The 13,617-nt window shown below is 48.0% G+C and overlaps 1 protein-coding gene across 6 annotated transcripts in view; it reads right to left on the bottom strand.

The window, feature by feature from the left end:
• Tln1 (talin 1) overlaps positions 1-13,617 on the bottom strand; it is a 33,544-nt gene that overhangs the window by 19,209 nt on the left and 718 nt on the right. For 2 of the 6 annotated variants that reach the window (XM_048783396.1, XM_015492351.2), the window contains exons 2-20: positions 8,023-8,190; positions 7,687-7,784; positions 7,174-7,303; positions 6,915-7,067; positions 6,364-6,506; positions 6,150-6,277; positions 5,167-5,227; positions 4,417-4,521; positions 3,913-4,068; positions 3,629-3,730; positions 3,383-3,459; positions 2,985-3,165; positions 2,694-2,807; positions 2,450-2,558; positions 2,015-2,223; positions 1,754-1,852; positions 1,292-1,342; positions 561-728; positions 107-401 (exon numbers count right to left, since the gene is read on the bottom strand). In XM_048783396.1, the coding sequence (XP_048639353.1) occupies positions 107-401; positions 561-728; positions 1,292-1,342; positions 1,754-1,852; positions 2,015-2,223; positions 2,450-2,558; positions 2,694-2,807; positions 2,985-3,165; positions 3,383-3,459; positions 3,629-3,730; positions 3,913-4,068; positions 4,417-4,521; positions 5,167-5,227; positions 6,150-6,277; positions 6,364-6,506; positions 6,915-7,067; positions 7,174-7,303; positions 7,687-7,784; positions 8,023-8,152 (2,509 nt within the window). In that variant the 5' untranslated portion in view covers positions 8,153-8,190. The remainder of the gene's footprint in view (positions 1-106; positions 402-560; positions 729-1,291; positions 1,343-1,753; positions 1,853-2,014; positions 2,224-2,449; positions 2,559-2,693; positions 2,808-2,984; positions 3,166-3,382; positions 3,460-3,628; positions 3,731-3,912; positions 4,069-4,416; positions 4,522-5,166; positions 5,228-6,149; positions 6,278-6,363; positions 6,507-6,914; positions 7,068-7,173; positions 7,304-7,686; positions 7,785-8,022; positions 8,191-13,617) is intronic. The other 4 variants (XM_048783398.1, XM_015492352.2, XM_048783397.1 and 1 more) reach the window with 3 other exon arrangements.

Genomic DNA, 13,617 nt, shown 5'->3' with positions numbered 1-13,617 from the left:
CGGTGCTGAGCCTTTAGGGGTAGAGTGGTTGGGTTGGCAAAGGAATGTCCAAAGGCCTGGGGAATATCATCCGGGCTTTTGTCTTCCTGGGGGTGGGTGTCCTTACCAGCATCACCCATGGAGCTGAAGATATTCTCAGTGACAGTAAGGATGGTGTCAGTGGCCTGGTCATAACGGCCAGCAGGCCCGGCCCCTGTGGCGTGGGCCTTTACATGCTGCAGCAGTTCATTCAGGGCCTGAGTGACAGCTGTGGCTGCTGCTCCTACCCCTCGCAACAGCTGCCCATCTTCTGTGGCTGCCTGGGAGGCAGAAACACAGCCTTCCACAGCTTTGGCCACCAATCTTCCGGCCTCTACCAGCTGCTCTTGACACACAGGTGAGCTGATTGTAGGTGCCACCACCTATGGACAAAGATGTAGGCAAGGGAAAGAAGTCATGAGGTGTTTGTGGTTTTCACATAGTCATTGGGATAGGTAATGAGGCCTCAAAACCCAAAGAAATAAAATGAGTGTCTGGTAATATCAGTCCTAGATGCAGGCGATAGTACTATTTGGGCTTACCTTGGTACAGGCCACCAATTGGGAGGTAGACAAGGCACACTGTGTGGCTGCAGCAATAACTTGGGTCTGAAGGCCTGAGTCCTCTGTTCGCTGGGCCACACTCTTGGCCTTGAGGACCAGGGCAGCTGCAGCACTTGCCACTGCCTTAGCTAGTTGCATTAGTACATCCTATGAGAAAATAGCAGTTAGTATGACCTGAGATTGAAATTGGGATCCATAGACATTTCTCCAAAGCATAAGCTGCTTCATTATTCCCAATGACTCCAATCAGAGGACAGTGTATGCAGAAGCAACCAGAACCTATTCCTAGTCCCTGCCTTGAGCAACCCAGCAGGACAGAAACCCCACCAAGGAACAAACCTACACCAAAAGAAATAGAGCCTACACCAAAGAGAAAAATGTACGAGGCGGATACACTCGAATGGTGAGGGAGGGATGGCACTAGTACAGTAGGATGGGGAGAGGAGGGACCTTTGGGGTCCTTCCTACCTCCAGCTTCTCTTTTTCCTTTCTTCTCAATCTTGGTTTGCAAGTAAGCAGTCGTCCTGGCATCTTGGGAACAAGTCCCTGAACTACTCTACCTGATCCCAGTTCCCCAGCCTTGCCTGGGCCAAGCCTCCTCATCTCCCATTGTGTTCTGCTCCCCTAGGAGGCTGGGGGAGAGGTACAGAAGCGAGTGTATGCGGCTCAGAGAGGACCAAGCTGGGAAGGCCCAGGCCAGAGGCCGTTACCGTAGGGGAATTGGGGGGAGATGGAGCCCCGGCCCCTCTGGGTGCACATATCTGCATGGGAAATTCAGGAGAAAAAGTCAGCTGTGGCAACTGGCATGGGGTGGGGAAGGGGAATAGCCAGAGGACCAATGTCCTCAGGGTAATGTGATTAGAGATTCAAGACAGCCTCAAGCTTGGGCAAGGGCTATATAGGGATGACAGGGCTAAGAATATCATCGTTGAGGGCCAAGAGTAAATTAGTAGGTTGTTTGGATTCAGGGATTCTCAATTCTTACTGCCCCCCCACTCGAAAAAAACAAAACAACAAAAAAAAAACCCTGTAAGTTCAAAGTGTCATTCCTGGAAAGAGACCCAGGTTGGTTTGAAGGGGTCAGTGCATAGAAGCAGGGACTGGGATCTGGATTCAGGATCAGAGGTTACCTCCTAGAAGCAGGGGTTCTAGGGACCAGGTAAGTCACCAACCTGGAAATGGGGGTCAGTGTCACTTTCCCCAATTTGCTGCAACAGCTCCCCACTGGCCTGGCCCACGTTCCCAGCTGCTTGTAGCAGGTTCTGACGGGGCTGTGGAGAGTGAACACCTGTCAGAAGCTGCCCAATATCTGCCCACGTACCAAAGGGTCTCCTAGTCCCCTGGGCCACACTTCCATCTTACAACTTGGACTGCCCTTTCTCCTTGGACTGGAACCCTGTGTCCACCCTCACTGCAGCCCCCTGGCCCCTGACCTCAGCACTGGCTGGTTGGGCACTGCGCAGCAGTTCTGACACTGCTCCTGCAAGACCCTTTGCTGCCTGTAGCAGGGGCCGGCCACTGCCGCCTTCATCCTCCAGCAGGGCAGCCAGCAGTTTCACCCCACGGGACATCTCCGTCAGGTTGGAGGAGATTGTAGTGACTGCACAGCCTACTGCAGTATAGTCTGTCTCTGCAGGGTCTCCTGAGGGCAGAGGAAAAGCATGAGACAGGGCAGGCTAGACAACAGGCTAGGGAAGGAGCATTGTCACACCCAGTTAGTCACATACAAGTCCTAAAAGAGATGTACACACATAGAACATTCCACAATGAGTCAAGGTACAGTCACACATGGAGCCAGTCACACGCATGCTTGTACACACTTGTCCTCCCTTCCCTGGCACACGCACACATGTTGGTATCCAGCCTACCTGCTGTCAGGTTCACCACAGAGGCAGTACCAGCTGTGATGGCATCTACCTGGGAGTGGATCTCATGCTTTGATTCATCCATCTTGTTCTTACGCCAGGCCTTGGAGGCCTGAAAGAAGGAAGCAAAAAAAAAAAAAAAAAAAAAAATCCCCCTTAGGATCTGTTTCTGGTTTGGTTAGTCCCTCTCTATCCCTTGGGAGCTCCAGCTTTAGGACCACTGGTCTCTCTTCCATTCCATACTCACAGCATCCTGGCCAAGAGGGGGAAGAGTGTCAAAATCATCCAGAGTGGCCTGGGCAGCCTGCACAGCCTGCATGCTGGAGTTAATGGTTCCGGTGAGGGCTTGCTGTGCTGAAGTCTAAAAAACAAGGGAAGGAGGAATAACAGAGGCTGGAACGGAAAGTTTAGAAGAAAGAGAAGTTAAAGGGAATTCAAATAGGAACACAGAAGCCTGGGCACTGCTGACTCCTAAGTAGGCCTGGCAGAGGGTAGAAGAAGGGCCCAGGTACTGGGGTGGAAGATGGGGCATACTTACCAATGGAGGCATGTGTCCTCGGTGCATCTGACCACTGGTAATCTGCTGCTGGGCAGGTGGCATGCTGCCCACCTGGAAGTTCTCAGGCCCAGAGGCTCCAGAGCGCATGATGGCAGGAAGGGCCACAGAACCATGCTCCACTTTCCCCACCCGATTATACTGCTGCTGAAGGACTGTTGACCTGGAGACAAGGTGGAGGACACAGGACTCCTCATCTCCCTGCCACCCTCCAGTAACACCGCCACAGCAGGTCCTGGGATCTGGGGGTTTATGAAGGATCATTACAGCCTATGCCTAGTGAAAGAACCATCCTAGGGATCCCTGTCCCCCAACAGTCGTTGAAGTCAAGCCTTGCCTTCCCTACCCAAGGGATGGGATCAGCCCAACTCTCTTCCTACTTTTTGGGAGACACTGAGTCCTCCAGCATAGTAGACTCCTCATCTCCCTCCAGCCCAAAGTGGTCCTTGCTTTTCTTCTGTAGGAAGAAAAAAGGAAGAATTGGGGGCAGTTAAAGAAGAGGAAGCTGGGAAAGGGAGTCTCTTCTTTCTATAGTCAGCTGTTTCACACCTGGGACCCCATTTCTAAAGGACTGGCTTGGGGAAGGTGTTGGGGAGAGGAGGTGAAGATGAGTCGACAGTGCTCACCTTCTTCAGGATGATGTCGATGTAGCCGGCAATAAGCTGTGCAATCTGCTCTCCCTCAGTTGTCTGGACTGAATAGTAGCCATCCTGATAATCCCCAAAGTCCTAGGGTAACAAGGTGGGGACTCAGAAGAAAAGTTAAAGTCTAACTAGAATGGAAAGTCGAAGTAACAGCTTTTCTGGAGTCGCACTCAGTGCACCTATCCCAAGAAAAGGGGAAAGACCTCTATAGCTGTCCCTTCTCAGAAAATCCCAAAGCCCTTCCTCATTGGAGTCCCCAGACCCACCAGGGTGAAGCTTTTGGGAGAGGCAGCCCAGCGTTTGATGTTGGTGAGGCTCCACTCCTGGATCACCTCCTTGGTCTTCTCATCCACACGCATCACACACTCTTTAGTGATGCCTAGAAGCCTGGGCACTAGCTTGTTCTTCCCTTTCATCTTCTCCTATAAAGCAGATTGGTGTTGGTATTTCAGGTCAGAGGTTGAATGAGAGGCAAACTGTCAGATTAGCTCTAGATCACAAGGGATGCTAAGGTTGTTAGGAGGGCTACACAAGGGTGTCCATGAATGGGCCTGGGACAAGGGAAAATGCTAGGTAGAGAGGGAAGTAGCGGTGGAGGACTGACAACAGGCAGGTGTTCCAGGCAAGTTTCACAAGATCAGAAAAGCAGAGAATGGGACTTTTGGGGAAATATTGGGAAATGTGATTGAGGGAAGAGTCAGAGACTTTCAGAGAGATAGGAAAGGACAAGAGTGAGAAATAGGAGGATAATGAGAGGGACCAGAACCCACCTTGACCAGGAAGAAGGAGACACCATAAGTCTTGAGGGAACGGGCTAGCTTCACATAGCGTACCTTGGCCTCAATCTCACTCATCTGCCCACAATTCTTGTGTGCCTTCAAATATGAAATGGAGAAAGATTCAGCAAAAATATGGGAATAAAGCTACAGCTAAGAAGTCAAGGTGATATGTTAACTGTATCAAGAGAATATTATGGGGACACAGAAAGGTTCAGGAGCGCAAAAGATGAGAAATGATGGAATGGGGACTGGCTAGGGATATACAGAAGCGATGACTCATGAGATATGGATAAAGAACTTACAGATAAGGATAAAGAACTTACAGATATTCTACAGTGAAATAGGTAGTTAGGAATTAAAAGTTCAAAGAGAAGGCCTTGCGGGATGAGTATTCAAATAATGGAGATAACACCTCATCCTTGGACAAAGATTATACTTTCACAGTAATTTCAGGCATAGTAGCCCATTTGATGCTCCCATCAATCATACACGGGGTGTAGGCACTTTTATCCCACATTAGAGGTAAAGAAAATATTGAACTGAATTCCATGGCAAAATTGGTGATGGGGCTGATATCAAAGCCCAAGTCTTCTGCTTGTTTGACACAAGACAGGTAGAAGAATAGCGGAGGGTAGAAGCAGGGTAAGCAGAGATGGGCAGTGGGCAGGGGTCCACTTAGTCAGTAGGATCAAGCAGCAAAGCTCCCAGATCATCCCAGACACTCTCCCCTACCCCATTCACCTGGAAGATCTTACGCTCTCCCTTCTGCTTCACATATTCCTTGGGCAGGAAGTCCTTCAGGCTACACCAGAAAAGGGAGGGTCAGCACATAGTGGACAGCATTGGGGGACATGTGGGACATCAATTTTGGGCCTAGGGGTATGAGGAAATGTCTAGGACAGTGCTACCTCTAGGGAGAAGGAGGACTCTAAGGAAACTGGGTCTGGATTATCTTCTGAAATGGAGATAACTTAACATGAATTCTTGAATGCAACCCGTGTCTCCCTCTGTGGGGAAAGGGGCTCATTAAATCGGAAGTTCAGTCTCTGAAAGAGAAAGGGTCTAGAGCACCATTTCAGGGAACCAAGAAGTGGAAGAACTCCCTAGAAGGATGACCATGCACTTAGGAAGCTAGAAAGTCATAATGAATTATGCATTCCTAGAAATACTAGTAGATGAAACTTGGGAGATTTTTTTTGGGGGGGAGCCGTATGCTAGGGATTGAACCAAGGGGTGCTTTACCATCAAGCCACATTCCCCTACACCCAGTACTACTTTTTTTTTTTTTTTGACAAGGTTTCACTAAGCTGCTAAGGCTGGCCTCAAACTTGCAATCCTTCTGCCTCAGCCTCCTGAGTCACTGGGATTATAGGTGAGTGCCATCATACCTGGCTACTTTAGAAACTTTTTAATCTAATTCCCCTACAAGGAAAATGTTATCTTATTTTCCTCTGGCTACTGCAGCAAAATTCTTCAGGGAATCTTAAATAAATAGACAAGAGTTACATACTTCTGGGAAAGGGAACAGGGGCAGAGATACAGCACTACAGTCACACACTCCAATGGGACCAATAAGGAAAAAAAGAATGATGACTGTGTGGGTCAAATCCTGGTTCCTTGGAAGAGAAGACAGGGGGAGAAGGTCTGGGATGGAGACAGGCTTTTTGGGGTGACAATGGTAGGGAGTCTGGGCCATGACAGAGCATGGGATGTGGGTTACTCACTCGAGGAAGCCAGCCTTGTGCTTCTGTTCGTTGTGGGGTCCAAACTGGATCTGGCATTGAAAGCCAGCAAATTCACAGGCTTTGTCAAAGGAGACAGGGTGGGAGCCATTCAGGATATCATCTCGTGCCTGGAGAGCATAGGAGGAGCAAATGTTGTGTGGGTGTAGTGATACCCCACAATGGCTGTCCTGCACCAGCCAAGTCCTTTTAATACCTGCACGTAAAGGAGGTTCAGCTGTACAGGGTCTCGGGAATCCACATTCTGGTCTGAGTAGAAGAACTTCCTCCGCAGCAGCAGTGTCTCATGCTCCTCTACTCCCTGTTCCCTCAGTGTCCGACCATGGTCCAACCAGTTCACTGGGACATAGAGAGTTCCCTCAATGTCAAATCCCCATTGCTCCTGAGCTGCCTGCTGTCTGGGTTTTTGTTTATTTCTTCATTTCCTACTTTCCCTCACTAAAATGTAAGTTCCGTGAGTGTAGGACTTGTTTTTATTATAGATGCATCCCCAGTGTGTAAAACAGTGCCTTTTACAAGCTGATGCAGAATAAATAAGGAATAACTGACTGCCCTTCCTGGCCCTCTCCCAAAGCCCTCTTTTTTTGTTTGTTTATTTTTTAGCTTTAGGTGGACATAATAATATCTTTATTTTATTTTTACGTGGTGCTAAGGTCGAACCCAGTGCCTCATGCATGCTAGGCGGCACATTACCACTGAGCCACAACCCCAGTCCCCCCAAAAGTCCTCTTTTTTCCAGTTGCTTACACTCATCATCTGTGTGCAATTTTTGCTTTAGTTTCTCCATCTTCTTTTCATCTCGTAGCAGTGTCTTGTCCTTTCGCAAAGTGCCTGTTCCCTCATCCTTTTTCTCTTCCATCAGCTCTCGAACCAGTGAATATTCGTCATGGTTGGTAATACCTGGGGAAGGGGGACAGTTTGATAACTTTCCAGGCACCACATCTAGATCTTATGGCAGAGTTGGAGCTTCCAGGCCTGGGCCCTCAGCTCCACCAAGACCCCTTACCAATGCGAGCACAGATGGTCATGAGCATGTCAGTAACAGTCTTGGAGTCATCCACCATGATTGTCTTCACAGTTCCATCTAGCATCCGGATCTTCAGAGGTCTCTGTTTCTTCCTGTACTCCATAGTGTCCTATTGGGGTAGGAGAAGGAGGTCAGGCCTACTTTAGGCTAAAGGCATTACTTCTATTTCACATGGCCTGAGGGGAGGAAACTAATTTACCAAAAGGAAAACTATCATGATTCATTCAAAAGTAGGGTATTATGACTGACTGTAACAGAAAGCAATATGGGAGCGGGGCTGGGTATTATTTATTTTATAAGAGAAAGCAACATGGGTTGAGCATTTACATAAAGCCCTGGGTTTAATCCTCAGAACCATTAAAAAAAAAATAACAAAATAAAGCAAGAGGGGGAGGGATCAGAGACAATAGATGTGGGTGCTGAAAATAGGAGGTGGGACAGTGATTGCTGATAGAAGAGGATGTTAGTGATCCTTGATGGACTGATACTCACCCCATTTCGGAGCATATAGTAATCCAAAGCTTTCCCAGCCTCCAGCCATATACCTTTTTTGGGGTCATCATCTGACAGAAACAGCCCGAAGTCGCTGGCTAAAAGAGAAGATGGATCACCTTAGACTTATAAAGACCCCACTGTGGCTGGCTACATCACTGCTCCTTACCATTTCTCCCATGACCTTAGGCCTAAAGAGGAAGAAGGGAACAATGGAGCATAACCATGAGGAGTGAGTAGTCTTAGGGAACTATGAGGTCATCCCTCAAGTTCAAGAGCATGGAAAGGAGAAGAGACAGAGGACCCCTGCCCCAGCCACTGGGTAGTTAGACTTACGAGGGCCAGCCAGGGCCTCTGGGATACGCTCACGAATAATGCGGCAGGCATCGTACACCATGGTAGATGGCTCAAACTGCATCGTCTTCACCACATTCCCAATGCTGATCTTCAGCGAAAGTGCAACCATGATGGCAGCTTCGGCTCTCCAGCCTGGCTATACCTGTCCTGCGACATTAGGGCATTAGAATACACTCTCAATTGGAAAAGAGGCTTACCAGTCAGTGAAGTTCTAGAGAGAAGATTTTTTGAAAGGGACTCACCAAAACAGACTAAAGCTGTTTTTTTTTTTTTTAAATTTAGTAATTTAAAAGAATTAAAGATTCATTACATTAAAAGGACCAGTTCTGATCATTTAAGACATCCAGGGGAGAGGCTAGTCTGCAGGGTACAATAGTGGATCTGAAATACTATGTTACTGTGGGCACTGCCCTGACCCACCACTGAAATTTTGTCTCCCTTCTTTCATCTAAGTGCCTCTCTTGCCACTTGTCCCTGCTCACTTCCTTTTCAAGTCCTACCCCACCTGTATTTTTCTCTCTGTCTCTTATTCTTCTCTCTGCTGGCTTTTCCCTGTCTGTGCTTTTCAGAGCTCTGCCCTAACACATCACGTGACCTCTTCTCTTAGCTTTAGCCTTTTCTGCAAAATGAAGACGTTATATGAGATAATTCCCAAGGGTTCTAAAGCCTGCAAACAGACTCTAGCTAGCCTGGCAGGGAGATCGAGTGCAGGCTCTTCTGGCCATCCAGGCCCACTCCTGCCCCAGCCTTTCTTCAACCTGAGAGGTTGGGGGGTGGGTGGCTCCTCAAGGAGCAGAGCCACATATCTGGTTTCCCTGCCAGTCAAGCTAAAATTATGATTCTCTAGTCCAAAGGGATCTCAGAAATTATCTAGCTAACTCTTGAATTTTGCAAAAGGGGAAGCAGACCCTGGGAAGAGAGGACAAAGTTTCAAGGCAAGTGAGAGAAAGAGCCCAGTCCTTCTAACTCAGTCCTTGTTCCTTCCAAGTCACCAAGTTGATACTCAGGTCTTGCTGCAACTCCTATGCACTCTCCGCTTCAGCAAGTCCTTCTCTGCCCTCCACCTCAGTTACCTCCTCTTACAGTATTAGTGCAGCTTAGCACACAGGGGTCTTACCCGGCTTTTCTGCTCTTGGGGCACCACATCTCAGAGGGCTAAAGGAGCCACTGTGGGCAGCAGGTGGCGCACAGGCTAGAAGAGGACAAGTCTGCCCAGCAGCTGATGATGTGACCCAGTGTGGTACAGGGATTGGGTGCTTCTTAATTAAGAGAATGAGGTCCCCATTCCCTTCCTGGCAAACTGCTAGCTTCAAGTGGGGAAAGCAGGACTGGCAAGCAGAGGTGGGGTGTCTGAACACAGAAGGCATTTGAGAACCAGGGAAGTTGGAAAGGGGTGGAGGGTAAAGAGGTCAGGAGAGATGAGTGGAGAGAGTTCAAAGTCTAGGTAGAAACAGGAGGCAGATGTGGGAAAGGTCTGGATCAGTGACTACTAGACCATTTCTGACCTTATAAATAGTCAAGAATCTCAAAAGAGAAAAACGATGGCTCACTCTCTCTCTTTTCTCCAAAAAAAGAAAGAACCCTTCCAATCTCCCCTCTTCCCACCTGTTCTCCTGGGGCACTTCTCCCAAAATGGACAGACCTGGCCATGGACTGCTTACCACAAAAGTGAGGGCTGGAGGGTCAGAGAAGCTGCCAGGAGTCTGAGGAGCTAAAGCAGGACTGAAAGGACCCTTCACCCTAAACTGAAATTGCATGTCTCCCCCCATTTCCTCCGGACATATGGACACCCACATCTTCCTCAGAGGCCTCTGGTGAGATCCCGATAAGGCAGTTGAGTCATGCCTACCCTAACTCCCAGGCTGGTCCTGAGTGGACATCTACAAAATTGGGTGAAGGATGGGGAGGGTGAAGGATGGGGAGGGAATTAGTGCACTGGGGGTAGTGGTGGCAAAGAACAAGGCCCCTGGAAGTATGAATAGAAGCTAACTGATTCCTGCCCTGGCCTAAGAACTTTGCTCCCTTTTCCATCATGTTTTATGGAACAGCAACAACACCCCCTCCGTGTCCCCCTCCCAGGGAACTCCTCCTCCCTCAATACATTCCTGAGATGCATTCCAGAGGAGTTGGGCAATTGGAGGGGGGAGGTGGGACAGAGGACAGGAGGTCAAATCCCAGCAAGGAATGGAATGTAAGTGTATTGGGGCTAAGGAATTTTAGGGTACGTGGAGAACATAGAGCAGATACCCACAAACAGAACTACAGAAAGATAAGGAGTTATGGAAAGGGACAAAGAGAGCGAGAAAGCTGAAGATGGAGTCAGAATGTAAGAGGGTTGGGGGAGTAACACTCAGTCTGTTACCAAATTTGGCCTCTGAGTCCTCAACCGCGGGGAGGGGGGGAGGGTTTGTGGGTGAGACTGACATATCCGGCCTCGGGCTGCTGGAGGCTCATTTAGGGCTGGACTGGACAGCTGAGCTGGGCTTTGGACCTAACTTCCTCCAACACAGCCCCTCCACATTTACACATGCACACTCATTCTCCCCTAACGCACCCCAGCATGTGCACAGACCTCTTTCCCACAAAGCCACCTACATTGTCTCTATATACATCTTATCTCAACCACACAGCCTCTACACGGATCTTCTTATAGGGTCCCCATCCCACACACATAGCTTCCCCACAAATCACAAGCATGCCATGCTTCAGTGCTCTGGTCCCCAGCATCTCTCTTCCTATTACGTACACATTCTCCTTCATTCACCCAGCCAGAATTCCTTGAGGAATGGGCCAAACTTTCAGTGGCTAGGAACCAAGATGAGTAAGACCTAGCCTTTGCCTTCAATGGGCTCCCAATCTTCCAGATAGGTGGGTAAGCTAAATAAAGAATTACAATAATGTGATGTGATAAAAGCCAAAGAGTGTGTGCTCAGAAGACAGATCTACTTCCAAGGGGGGGAGGGGGAAGTAGGAAGATTAGGGAGTGGGATGAAAAAATGTCCATGAAAGGTATCATTTGAAGTTAGGATTTAAAAAAATAAATAAATATAATAAGAAGTAATAGTGATCTAACATTTATTGACTATATATCCATTGCACTGTACACATAATTTCAGTTATCCTTACAACAACCCTGCAAGGTAGGTGTCATTATTTCCATTTTTACAGATTTGGAAACTGAGGCTCAAGAAAATTAAATACTTGTTCAAAGTACTTGTCCAAATACTAAGTTGGTGAAGTCAGGATCCGAACCCATGTCTCTCTGACTCCAAAGCCCAAGCTCTCTCCATTACGCCAGCCGGAGATGAGTCAAAAGTAGCATTCCAGGCAGGGAGAATAGCTTAAGCAAAGGTGGAGAAGCAGGAAATCGTGGAGGAGCAGTCAGGGAAGTGAGTAGGCAGACTGGTTGAAGCACAGGGTACCTGCAAGGGAGCAGTGGTGAGGAAGTCAGGGTTAGGATGGAAAGGCAGGGGAGGCCTACAGAAGAGTATGAGAATTTTACCTACTGGTGGGGGACAGGAGACAAAAGGAAGCTTTGAAGCAGAGAAGGAACATAACCAGAACTGCAATTTAGGAAAATAACTCAGAGATTGTTTACAAAGACATTGTTTAGTACAAGTAAGAAGTAAGGAAACCAGAGTTAGAATGGTAAAGAGGAAACCGCCACTCAGGAGAGACTTTTTGGTGGAGGGTACCGGGGATTTGAACTCAGAGGCACACGACCACTGAGCTACATCCCCAGCCTTATTTCATATTTTATTTAGAGACAGGTTCTCACTGAGTTGCTTAGCACCTCACTTTTGCTGAGTCTGGCTTTGAACTTGCGATCCTCCTGCCTGAGTCTCCTGAGCCACTGGGGCTTACAGGCGTGCACCTCCGCACCTGGCTCAGGAGAGATTTTTAAGAGGTAGAATTGACAATACCTAATGACAGTCTGTTCTGTCAATCTCTTGGACCAGAGCCCAAAGTCAGAATGGGATCTCTTAGCTTCCTATCATCAGTGGATAGAGCAGCTTGAATTTAGGTAAGGAATTGGGACTTTCCCAACTGGGGCAAGGATGAGGGAAAAGAAGACGGGATGTGATTAATAATCAGGTAGGAAAAATACATATACTATCAGTCACTGGATCAGGCTGGGGGAAAGGGAGGAGTGACTACATGGATGATGCCTAAGTCAGAGGAAGATGGAGTGAGGTTAGAGGCCAAGTCAGGCTATAGGGGTTTGAGAACAGATGGAGGATACAGTAAGTAGCTAAATTAGGCTGAGTAGGGTGGGGAAGTAAAGAGATATTGGCAGTGTCTAAAACTGGAGCTGTGGTGGGGGGCAGGGCAGTCTAGGGTATAGACAGTAGCTGAATCAGGATGGGTAGGGTATAGTCAGTGGCAGGGTCAAGCTGGGAGTGAAATGGGGGTGTGGTCAGTGGCCTGGCTAGGCGTGAGATCAGCAAGACCCAGTTTCCTCTTTGGGTCTCATTTCCTCTTTTCTGTTGGGGAGTGGGGGAAGGGGATCTATAACTGGATCAAGAAATTAAAAAAGACTCAGAACTAGTGGATGTACATGGCAGGGGCTGATGGGTGGAAAGGTATTTAGCAGATGACCAGGTGGTATGCAGGAAAGTGCAGGTTTGGGTGAGGGTAAATTAAAGTAGCATATGTGGATTAAGAGGTGGGGTTGAGGCAGCAGAGAGGATGGGAATGGCTGGAACAACATAGGAAAGTCAAAGGCAAAGAAAGTATTCTATAAGGAGGTATGACAAAAGGGTATGTAATCAGAGACAGGGATGAGAGTTGGAGAGGGACACTTAATATCTAGGGAAACAGTTAAAGGGAAGGCAGTGTAGCTAAACTGTCAGGGGATTTAGTCATCCCCTTCTCCCCTGGCAATAGTGTTTCCTTGTCTGCATCCCCCTTAGTCACCTGTCTCCTCTTCCCTAGGCAGTCCCCCACTTACCACTAGGCCTTGTAACATCTTCTGGGTCCCTGTTTATTTTCTACATCCCTTCTTATAAACAGAGAGTCAGGAATCCCTGTCCTCCAACTGTGGTAACCACAGTAAGAGCCTTGGGCATAGAGAGTGGAATAAAAAAGCTGGAATCCCAGATACCTCTGATTTTAGCTGAATCCCAGAATCCTGGTCTGAAATTAGTTTATCATCTCTCTGCGTGAAAGAAGCTCCTGTGACTACACAGGAATAAGGGACCTCTGCACAAAACAAAGGCATCTACTTACTACAAACTTCTTAAATTTTACCTGCTCAAGGTCAAGGACCCTGGCCTCAGCCACAATCCCAAAGTTGCCTCTAAATCCTAACATTAACCCTGACCCTAATTTGTTTCCTGATCCCCAGTACTAGCTTTAACATTCTTCTCTTTCCTAGCAGACACCCATACTGGTCTAATTTTTACCTTTAGCACCAGCTCTCCTGTCTATAACCTTAAAGGTTGAGCCCTAAACCTAAAACTCATTTGTAATTTGATTGCTAAATCTCATTTTCAGTTTGTCCTTAATACTGACCATGACACGGTCTTTAACCCCTAAAACGGACTACTAATCTAATTCCTGTTGTTGACCCTT

This window comes from Marmota marmota, unplaced genomic scaffold (genome assembly GCF_001458135.2).
Source record: "Marmota marmota marmota unplaced genomic scaffold, marMar, whole genome shotgun sequence".
Taxonomy (NCBI): Eukaryota; Metazoa; Chordata; class Mammalia; order Rodentia; family Sciuridae; genus Marmota; species Marmota marmota.
This window is presented reverse-complemented; position numbering and strand designations above follow the sequence as displayed.